At 47.3% G+C, this 10,942-nt stretch overlaps 2 protein-coding genes across 3 annotated transcripts in view; both read right to left on the reverse strand.

Annotated features, from left to right (window-relative positions):
* Nucleotides 1-3,251: 3,251 nt before the first annotated feature.
* rpl17 (ribosomal protein L17) lies at nt 3,252-6,126 on the reverse strand. Its single transcript, XM_020587712.1, has 7 exons — nt 6,071-6,126; nt 5,557-5,606; nt 5,332-5,372; nt 5,093-5,227; nt 4,818-4,916; nt 3,961-4,152; nt 3,252-3,327 (listed from the first exon to the last, which is right to left on the reverse strand). Exons 2-7 carry the CDS (start codon nt 5,594-5,596, stop codon nt 3,280-3,282), a joined length of 555 nt encoding a protein of 184 aa, XP_020443368.1. The 5' UTR covers nt 5,597-5,606; nt 6,071-6,126; the 3' UTR covers nt 3,252-3,279.
* Nucleotides 6,127-8,150: 2,024 nt separating this feature from the next.
* mfhas1 (multifunctional ROCO family signaling regulator 1) overlaps nt 8,151-10,942 on the reverse strand; it is an 18,438-nt gene continuing 15,646 nt past the window's right edge. The window contains exons 2-3 of one of the 2 annotated variants that reach the window (XR_002273788.1): nt 8,860-9,109; nt 8,151-8,239 (exon numbers count right to left, since the gene is read on the reverse strand). Coding sequence is in view for 1 of the 2 variants with exons in the window: in XM_020587709.1 (XP_020443365.1) it covers nt 8,979-9,109 (131 nt within the window). In the remaining variant the exon portion in view is untranslated. Of the gene's footprint in view, nt 8,240-8,692; nt 9,110-10,942 lie in introns of those variants that run through there. The other variant, XM_020587709.1, reaches the window with a different exon arrangement.

Below are 10,942 nucleotides of genomic sequence, written 5' to 3' on the forward strand. Positions count from 1 at the left end.
CCCGTCCTGCTGCCCTTCCGCTAACATTACCACTTCTCTGGGGGATCCGGGAGCACTGGAGCGGGTCTCTGCGGGGTGTGAGGGCCCTGCGCACCGGACTGAGGCCAGACTAGCACTAAACCAAGGCCCGCTCTTCTCTGGACTCGCATCCAAAGCCCATCTCAGGATCAGCCCGACAAAAATCCCAGTAAAAGCCTCCAAAACGAGAAATCAGCTCCACAAACACAGTGCCGGATCCAGATCCACCTCAAAACCAGGACGACACGAAGACCGCTCCTCTGCTGAGTTCACCAAGGAGTGAGATAATAAACCGGATCATCTGGACCGACGTGTAGGTCCTGGTCCAAAGTTTGAGAGGAGGACACGTAGAGCGGGGATTGGCCGCCCTGGCGGTGACGTAGCCGTATGGATTTCGGAGTGGCTCCTGATTGGCTGAGGAGCTCGGCAGTGATTGGCTGGAGGATCCCAGCCGGACCGCGCGGACATGACGGTCCGGTATTCACTGGACCTTTGTATCTTTCTTTAAAAGAACGTGGATTTGAAGCGGGAGGGGCCTGGAGGAGGTTTTGATGATGAGCACGTGACAGACTGGCCTGGATTATTGGGACAAAATGTTTTAACTACTGTTTATCTGCAGATTGCGTCGCTAAAGGGACGTGCACGCGTTGTTCACTTGGTAGAAGGTAATGCCAGTGTTTACTGGGGAGGGCTGGGACACCAGCAGCAGAGGCCCCGACCTGTCACTGGGGGTCTGGCCCTCTGTGGCCCCCCATCCACATTCACTGTTGGTATTAAAGAACTGTTGAAGAACACGACGTCTTCCTCAGACTAGAACCAAACGTGGGGGGCGTTTCAGGTGAGATGGCTTCAGTTCATTTCAGACCTCGGGAGCGCAGCGGGTGCACGCTGAAGCTGAATGTCACGGCCCCATCACGCACCACCCTGAAGCCTGCAGCTCCTGTTGTGTGGCCTAAAAACTCCCAGTCTGAAAAAGGCCGTGTTCGTTTTTAACCGTTTGTTTAAAGGTCCGTGGTCAGAAAGTACGAGGATCCAAGGTTAAGGGCTCAGATCAATAATCAGCTGCTAATCAGGTGAAACCACTAATTAATTCATCAGAAAACTCGTTTTGATTATTTAACTGTTTCGATCAATGATCAGAAAATGTATTAATCTTCTGATAAATATCCTCTTTACTAACAACGGAACATATGAAACACGTCCTGTTTAATTATGAGTTAGAGAATATGAACTAATTAATGGGTTAATTAAATGGTTTTTACAGCCCTGACAGGTTGAGACACGCTTCAATAAGATACTGAGCGAGTCCGATATAAGACCATAAAACAAACCTGGTGGTTTTAGGAAGGATTTGACTAAAGAGTAATTAATAAATAAAGACCTGATCAATCAAGGATTTGACTAAAGAGTAATTAATAAATAAAGACCTGATCAATCATGAGGCTTTCTGTCTATAAAATAACTGAGCCTGTCATTTATCTTTTTATAAATATGTAACAAAGGATAGTTAACAGTGATGAACACTGTAATGCATCAGTCATTATGATCTAATATTCTAATCAGTGTGAAATGGGCCAATCCCTCCTTATTATACTTAATAGTTACTGATACTTCAAGTATACTTTGATACTTAAAGTATACTTAGGTACTTTTACTCTAGTAGAATTATGAAGGCCGGTAACAGTATTTCTACACTATGGTATTACCTCAGTACAGGACGTGGACTGACGCTCGTCTCCACAGCTGTGCGCGTCCAGAGCCCAACCAGCTGTGGTGCAGCGGCGCCCCCCGGTGGCCACCGACAGCCCTGCAGCTGGAGCTCAGAGGCGGTGTGTTAACCCTTTGCAGCTCATGACTCTGCACACCCATGAGCTGTGGTGGAAGAAGTACTGAAACACAGAAGTACTTCTACAACACTGTAGAAATACTCCATTACACATAAAGGCCCTGTACTGAAAACCCTACTTCAGTAAAAGTCACATCAAGAAGTATTTATGTAGCACTTTAGGACAGCAGCTTGTCGACCAAAGTGCTTCACAGATCATGACTCTGCACACTTATGAGCTGTAGTGGAAGAGGTACTGAAACACAGAAGTACTTCTACAACACCGTAGAAATATTCAATTACACATAAAGGCCCTGTACTGAAAACCCTACTTCAGTAAAAGTCACATCAAAAAGTATTTATGTAGCACTTTAGGACAGCAGCTTGTCGACCAAAGTGCTTCACAGGTGACAAACCAACCACACAGTAACTGGTCTACTTCACCAGGAATCACAAGCGTTCAGTGAAACATTTAAACCAACAGGTCAGAGACAGATCAAACATTTACGGGTACGGAGGTCCAGAGTCTCGGGGTTGTTACCAAGAAGGCTCCACCTCCCCCTTGACACTGTTTAACCCCAGGAGCCTCATGTGCCACTGCAGCCCAGCCAGGTATCCTGGGCCAGGCCATTTAAATGTAAAGTACAGCACCTTAAACTGAAGCCCACAGTGAACAGGCAGCCAGTGGAGAGCCAACTGGGATCTATGGTCGAATCTGAGAGTCCTCACCAGGTGCAGCAGCATTTTGTTCCATTTGATGCTTCACAACAGGATTTTGGCCCCAGGATACAAAGCGATCTAGTCTGGAGTCAATAAAACTAGACCACCCAGAAAACATACCTGATGTCAAAGTGCTAAGAGGATTTATCACATTATCAGACAGATGTGAACGCGTCATCCTGCACTTCCCTCAGCTCTGATGTGTGAAACAATCCTTTCCCTCAGTGACTTGAATGAAGCTCCTGAACAGCCTACATATTTATTTCCATTCAGTTTTTTACTTTGTCATCCACCTGCCCAGGAAGATTTGTGCTTTACTGACAAAACGTCATTGTTACAGATGAACTGGGTGTTTGAGGACTTTCACACCAATGGAAAACACTTCCACCTTGAATCACTGTGTACGGGTTTACTTCATCAGTACTGTCGATGTCGAGCTGCAGACATCTTGATTAATCTGATTCTGAACAGGAACTGAAGTCATCAAATACCTGTAGTACAGTACAAAGTACAAGCTTTGTCTCTGACATGCAGTGAAATCCATTTATGAAGTAGCAGAACATAGTAATACTTGTGTACAAACACCTCAGAACTGTACTTGGGTAAATGTTCTCGTTTTGCCGCTTCCTGAAACCTTCACAATAAAACCAATGAACGTTCAAAAAGAGAGAGGAGCCGGAGACTGGAGTGATGCTAAGTTGTCCATTTATTAGTATTTACTCCCGCGCCATCAGTTTCTGCTTCTTCAGCTTCTTCTGTGAAACCTGCAGAGAGAACTCAGAGTCACTGAAGCAGTCAGAGGAGAGGGAGGATCAGCTGCAGCCACCTGACTCTGACGCCACCAGACATTCACTGACATGTAGAAACATTGAACAGGAGCTAACAAACTGAGCCAGGAGCACAAATCAACAGCATCCAAAGAAACTAACAAGTCAGACACGAGTCCAAGTTGTATTGACTCCTCTGGTTCAGGCAACATCTAACATTATCCAGCCTCTTATGAAGATGCATGTTAGTACCCATCAGGCTTTTCTGCCGATTCTGGATCACATCATTAAATGTACAGGTGAGCGAGGAGCCAGGCTTGTCAGCTGCTGGCTGCTCTGGGGCCCGGTCCACCCACATGCACCTGTCAGGCAGGTATCCCCTGGACACATGTTCAGGGGATTCCTGAGTCAAGAACAGGGTTTGTGCAGGTCCACAGGACATTGTGAAGAAGACATTCTGTATGTGGCATTAGGAAGGTCTTTGTGAACCTGCAGAGACCCTGGAGGAGGAGCTGATGGCATGTCACAGTGTGGACCTGAGGCCCAAGTCTGACCTCTACATCTACATAATGGACCCTGCCCACCTCCCGCTGCCTCTCTGAGGGTTAGGGCCCTAACTCAGTGCCGTACCTTCTTCTTCTGGGCCACCTCCTCCTCGGGCTTGGGCACGATCTGCTCCTTCTCAGTCAGGATCATCTCGATGTGGCATGGGGAGCTCATGTAGGGATTGATGCGGCCGTGGGCGCGGTAGGTGCGTCTCCTCATCTTGGGGGCCTTGTTGACCTGGATGTGCTCGATGACCAGAGAATCTACATCGAGACCCTGCAACACCCAACCACCCCCCACAGGTTAGAAACCATGTGCCGACACAGCTGTCGCCATCTGGTTCCCCCTGGTTCCTCTTATTTATACACAGGAAATGTTTAGCATACACAACAGACAAACAAATGTTGACTTGTCAACTTTGAATCTAGCAACAGGAAACCTCATGTCCACCGTTGGAGCAGTGCTGACATGAGGACCTGATGCTCTTCTGTCACAAACCAGCTGAATACGTCACTTGGAGCTGTGTCAAGTTCTAAGGGTTTACAGAGAAGATCATGTGCAGGTTACTCACCTATCAAACTATTTAGCTGCAGGTTTGAATGGGAGTGAGGATGAATCACAGACTAACACTTAACCACAACAGATGATACTGAGTAAAGAGCTACACCCAACCCTCCACAAAGTAAACTTACAGCGTGGATGTGTCAGCAGCCCTACAACGTGTCAACCTTCCACAAAGTAAACGCACAGTGTGGATGTGTCAGCAGCCCTACAACGTGACTCAGACTGCTCAGATTCAATGCTTTCTTTTCATGGTTCATACAAAGGTGTCCTAAATGGTCATCACTGCAATCTTTTCACAAGTCACACCAACCAACAGCCGACAATGAAGAGCCTTGACGTGTCACAGCGCTGTCAGCACACCTGACTGCAGATCGTACCTTCAGTTCAGCGTTGCTCTCAGCGTTCTTCAGCATGTGCAGCAGGAACTCGGCGCTCTTCTTGGGCCAGCGCCCCTGGGTCCAGCCGAACTGTTTGGCCTGAAAACAACAACAACACGTGTTTACAGATGTTCTTCTGTCCAAGTTCAGTCCAACAAACTGATTGGCCAAAGCTGCTCAGATTGTAATATTAGTTTCATCTTGACTCCAAAGGTGTCCTAAGATGGTCATCAGTGCAGCCTGTGAAGGGCTCCTCAGTCAGGAGCAGAGCTCACCTGGGCACACCTGCCGACACCACCGTTGTAGCGACGGAAAGGGACGCACTGGTGCTTGACGATCACATCCCTCAGGTACTTGTTGGCCTTGCGGATGTGCATGCCCTTGATGGCCTGGGCCGTCTCACGAGTGTTCTGTTCAACAAGCACCCGCACAGCTCAGATAGCAGTCACGTGGACCAGCAACACAGGAAACAGGCAAACGACTAATTATTTCTGGGCGAACATGTGCAGCTTACCTTGAAGTGAACCCGGAGGTTGGAGCCCCTCGACTTGCATGCTGAAATAAAAAAGCATTGTGGTTTTAGTGGCACTGACACGTGTTAACGACACTGAAGCGTGCACGCCTCTGTTCGGGGCTCAGCTTTCATTCAGTTGTTTTCATGTGTAATCCAAAGGTGTCCTAAGAAGTCATCACGGCACCAAGCTAACACTGAAACCCCGGACGCCTGCACTTTACTCACATTTAGTCGGGTTCTCGGGGTCGAGAGAGTAGCGGACCATTTTCAGATATCTGTGAAATGAGAACAATGTTCAGCTGGACGTTCACACAGGTTTCCTGTCTAAGCTGGTTCTAAGCTGGTGCTAAGCTGGTGCTACGATGGCGTTAGCTCAGGTTAGCCTACAGTACGCCGCTATGAAAGACTAACTCTTATCCAGAAGCACCGGTTAACATTATTAAAAACCAAAAACAGCTATAATCACCAAAGAGTTTGAGAAATAATCAACAAAACAGTTATTTGTCTCGGTTTTTATCGCCAGACAGAGCCAACATGGCGGAAAGCTCTCCTAGCCACCGGCCCGGCATCATCTCAAATCATTTAAAATAGATTCTACAGCTCCACACACCGAAATATAACATCGTCTAATGTGTGGAAATGTGGCCAACAACATCCAGCTGGTCACGGCACAGGATGGTGGACATTTAATAAAGATTAAAGATAGATTCTGTCTTTCAGATGTGGACAGACAACCTACCTCTGAGGCCGCGAAGGGAAGAGGAAGTGCCGGGGACAGAGCTGAGCTTCTTCTGCTAACGCGGAGAGTCAGCTCCCCCTGGCGGACAGGAGGAGCACGGCGCTCACTGCAGCTCCAGGTGTTTCACGGGTTTGTAGGATTTATTGACCAGACATAACGAAAAACGATCAAGAGCAGGGATTGAGACCAAAATAAATCAAGTTACAATGACTGTGGAAAGCCAGAAGACAATAATACAGACAAAGGGGTCCTTTAGTGTGGAAAACCAACCCAGCTGATATGAGAGGGGTCACTGAGTGTGTAAATGGCTGAACCTCTATGGACATGAACAAAGAAGGCACAGCTCAGTGGCACTAAAGCCAGTTATCGTTTATTTGGTATTGCATGTGACATGTTGAAACGAGCTACATAGAAAGCCCAGTGTGCACGCTCACCCTGAGCCATGCACCACATTGCACTGTCAGAGATTGAGTGGCGACACCTCCTGTCAACGTACAAAAATAAAGATATTATTTACATCAGACAGAAACACTTCCCCAGCACAGGTCAATGTTTTCATCCAGCAGTGGAAAACACCTGGAAACGAAACCCAACAGACCCTGAAAAGACCTGGTGCTCTTTAGTTTCTACACACCAACATCATCTTGTTTGTCTCTGTACACTCACTGTGTTGAACTGTCACACATGGTTTGGTGGATCTGTACAGATCCCACTGAACTATGGCATCCGTGGCATCAACGATTATCTTTACATTGTTGATACAGTGTGAACTCGCAGCTGTGTGCGGGATGAGTGCTGCCGGCGTGTCGGGGTGTGGACACCAGACGCACCCTGTCCTGCTTCTGTGTCACTCAGAGTCTCAACGCCCTCGTTCAAACGCAGCTGACTGTTGTGAGGACAAGCACAGGTGCAGCTGACGTCCGATCAGCGGCAGCTGCAGATTGGGGCTTCACGTTTACTCCACATCAGCTCAGCATGAGAAATACCATGTGAACAACAGCCAGTGTGAGAGCTAACGCGTTCCCACTTCTGATGATCATAAAACATTTTTAATTTACATTTGTCTGACGGTAACTTTATGCAATGACATGTCAAATATATTAGAACTTAATCAGGTAATCAATAAATCTGAAACTACTCTGATAACCAATTCATCATGTTCTGCCAGTCAAAATGTTTGATTCCACCTTTCTCTGTTTTATTTCATTAAAGTGAAGGATGTGCTTTACAGAGAGCGACTAGTTAGCTTAGCATAAGGACAGGAAACAGTTTAATCTAATCATAACAGTGAGAAACTAAAGTGCTTAAGAAACAAGATCTAAAAATCGGATCTAGTGGGTCGCTGATCGACCAGTAGAGGTGCTGGCAGGTTTGACAGAGCCAGGTGAGCGGCTTCCACCTGTTTCCAGTCTTTATGCTAAGCTACAGCTTCACGTTTACTGTAGGGGACTAGGGTGCGGGATCAGTCTGAACAAACACAAAGGCTTCCTGTACCCTCCAGCTGACCTGAGAGTGCAGCAGGTGCACTGACGACTGCAGGACTCAGCAGCTGCGTTCAAACCTCACAACAAAGAAACCTCGTGATTTAGTTCAAGGTGAGAGAAGTTCAAACCCGGTTTAAACCTCAGACCACAGTGATGACAGAAACAGTCCAGTATGTGAGTCTGCACTAAAATGTAGGCACAGAGAAACACGTACACATGTAGAGACACGCAGCACAACGTGGGTCTTCACGCCCTGTCCTGCTCACTCAGGAGTGTCCTGTCCATAAAGAGCTGGGGCGGACACCGCAAGATGCTGCTGGAGATTTCAGTCCAGGAAAAATCATCGTTCCTGGTCTCAGAGTCCAGTGTGTCGTCAGTGGGGTGAGACTGAACCAGAGTCTCACAGGTTTCTCAGTTTGTCCCCAACACGTGAGTTTCCTGACAAGGATGTCACCTGTTGGGTAGCAATGGCTCAGCTATCTGTCTCAAGCTGACCGGGCTAGCAGGCGACACCTTACACTAACCATCGTGTGGCCGTGCACACTCAGAGACTTCCAGTACACAACCATCATTTCTATGAACACTGATGAAGCATGACTGAGAACCGTGTGAAGTGGTCGCAGACAGGGAGGCCTCATTCGACTGTTTAGCGTCAGCGTGGTAGGACAGGGACAGGCTGAACCTCCTGGAACAGAAGGAAGCACATGGGGAAATCAGCACTGGTGCAAAGTAGCAAAGTACATGTACTCAGGTGGTGTACTTCTATTCCATTGGAGGTATTACTGAGTACTTTCATTTTATTTTACTTATACTTTTACTCCACTACATTTCAGAGGGGAATCTCACACTACATTCATCTGACACATGGTACTTGGCTGATTAAGATTAATAATACCAATACATCAACAAATAAGTTAGGACATATTCTTATAGGTTTGGAGAAGACTCCACTGATCCCAGTAGGAAATCCACCAGCTACCCAGTAGGATGGAAAGTACTTCCCAGTATAAGTATATAAGGTAGTTACCATCAGCTCCACCTTTACCAGCTGCAGCATTAAAGTGATGGACACAGTAATTAGTCACTATGATCCAGTATCAGAGACGTTACTGGGACACGGGCCGTTCTGCTGGACGAGTACTGGTACTGATGGTACTTCAGGTAGATTTGGATGCTGATACTTCTGTATTTAAGTAACATTTTGAATGCAGTATTTATACACAGTTATTACTGCTTTTACTGAAGTAAAGGACCAGAGTACTTCTTCCACCACTGAAAGGAGTCAGAATGCAGTACTGTGCCTACAGGTGAAGTAGGGATGCAGTGTACAGCCTGCAGCTGGAGGTCCGGGGGGGTGCAGCAGAGGGGCAGTCGGAGGTGGAGGCTCTGGTGATGCAGCGAGTCGAGCCGGGACAGTGCTCGGCTCATTTAAGACAGGGGCTGAGCAGGGTGGGAGTTGGGGGGTACACCAGCGCCACGTTGACCCGCTCCGAGCCGTTCTTTGGACAGATGATCTCGGTGAGGCCCTCGGGCCGAGTCTGGCTCAGCAGCTCCCCTGGAACACAACGAGGACATGTGTCAAGTGTATTTACTCCAGCAGTACACATTAGAGGTACTTTGACTGAGTAGTTCCATTTGACTTCTACCCCACTGTATCTGGAGGACAATACTGTAGTTTCTACATTGTACTCTGGGTCTTTTAAAGGACCAGTCTGTCAGATGTCTTAACTGAATCATACATGTAGCTTGTCTCATGTGTCCACGACGTGTCCCCCTCACACGTTTTGACAAACTGCTGTTTCTCCAGACCTACATCTGCAGAGCACACAGGTCCCAGCAGGGGGCGCTGACTCCTCTGGCTGAACACCAGGATCTTTATCCGTTTGTGTTTGACTTGTGTCTTCTGTCACAAACCTTGTGCAGAAACTGAAGCTGGTAACACTTTACTTCACAGGGCTGATATTTCCTAATAACGTCCTGAACATTTGGTGCTAATTACAGAAAAACAGACACAAAGTTCTGGGACAGTTTTATTGTTGCAGCTTTCACATGAACATCCACGAAAGGAAATGGTCAATTTAAACCTCGGTTAACATTTACTCTTCATTTATGTGTGTTATTCCCCATTTCTGCTGGACTGGGTGGGTGTGTGCAGACATGTCACACTCTGTGTCCTCTGAATAATACCTCTGGACGTGTAGCAACGGATCCTGCTGTGAGTCGACCTTCAGTTAGTACCAAAGTATAAGGTTCTCCCCAGGAAACATCTTAGGAAATTATCTGGACATAATTTAGACACATGTCTGGTTTTTGTGTTGAAGACAGATCCGAACACCTGCTCCACCACTAACCCAGCACCGAAGGCTTCATGGTTACAGGCTGGCAGGGTGTGCATGTCCATCCTGAGAACACCGTATGACAGAACACAATGTGCTACACAATGACGTGCAGAAGAATCTGAGCCAACTAAATGTACACTGCAACCCTACTAGTGACGGGGAGCACACAGATACTTTTACTGAGCCCCAAACGGATGTTTCACTGGAATTAAATGAATCTTTGTGGGACAATAATGTCTCTACAAAATAATACAGTGAAGATGTAGCTAGTGGAACATGTGGAAACTGTTGATGGCTTCATCACACACCGTTTAACCAACAGAGCATCAGAACAGACGCCAACATAACGCCACAGGAAGGTTTAGGATGAAGCCTCAGTGCTGCCTGGCAGCCTGAACCCAGGGCAGCTGTTTGTCCTGTCCGTTTGATTTGTGTGTGACCTCCTGTGTGCGGTGCAGCCATTGTCACTGGCTCTGTGTCCTTGCAAAGTTCATGCTGTCATTATGGATATAAATACAAGATTAAGACACAAGAGAGCACTGGTGTGCACACACACACACACACACACACACACAGAGTAAACCAACACATCCGTACATTCAGGAACACTTCCAGAATAAACGAGCCCAGAGCGGCTGATCAACACAGGACAACCGAATCAAGCTCTCGACTGTGGGAGCAACAGCTGCTCCTGCTCAGGTGTCATCAGATCATGAAGGCAGCGTAACACCGTGTGGAGGAGCAGGGCCCTGATCCTGGACGTAGAGCTCCCTATGGAGTTTTGTTGTAAACACAACCTGTTTACATTCTCTGTTTTCATCACAAAGCTGATTTTTTATTATTTACTGGTCCAGAAAAAGCCTGTCCCTGAGTTTGTGTCAGACTCGACCACTTTAACGCTGTGTTTGCAGGTCTCAGGTCAGACTGCTGCAGATCAGGAGAGTCCACCAAGTCTTCTGACTGAGCCATTTATCTCTGATCCACTGTTCTGCTCTGAACCTTCCAGAACCATCAGGTGGTCTGGGTCTGCTCTGCTACTGTCCCCCTTA

The sequence above is a fragment of the Monopterus albus genome, unplaced genomic scaffold (genome assembly GCF_001952655.1).
Source record: "Monopterus albus unplaced genomic scaffold, M_albus_1.0 scaffold474.1, whole genome shotgun sequence".
NCBI classification, from domain to species: Eukaryota; Metazoa; Chordata; class Actinopteri; order Synbranchiformes; family Synbranchidae; genus Monopterus; species Monopterus albus.

Bases quoted from the DNA above. Each gene is read 5' to 3' on its own strand.
- rpl17 (XM_020587712.1), bottom strand. From the start codon at position 5,596: ATGGTCCGCTACTCTCTCGACCCCGAGAACCCGACTAAAT. The intron at 5,373-5,556 runs GTGAGTAAAGTG...TTTTTATTTCAG, and splicing joins CCCCGAGAACCCGACTAAAT to CATGCAAGTCGAGGGGCTCC. The intron at 4,153-4,817 runs GTACGATCTGCA...TGGGTGTTGCAG, and splicing joins AGAGCAACGCTGAACTGAAG to GGTCTCGATGTAGATTCTCT.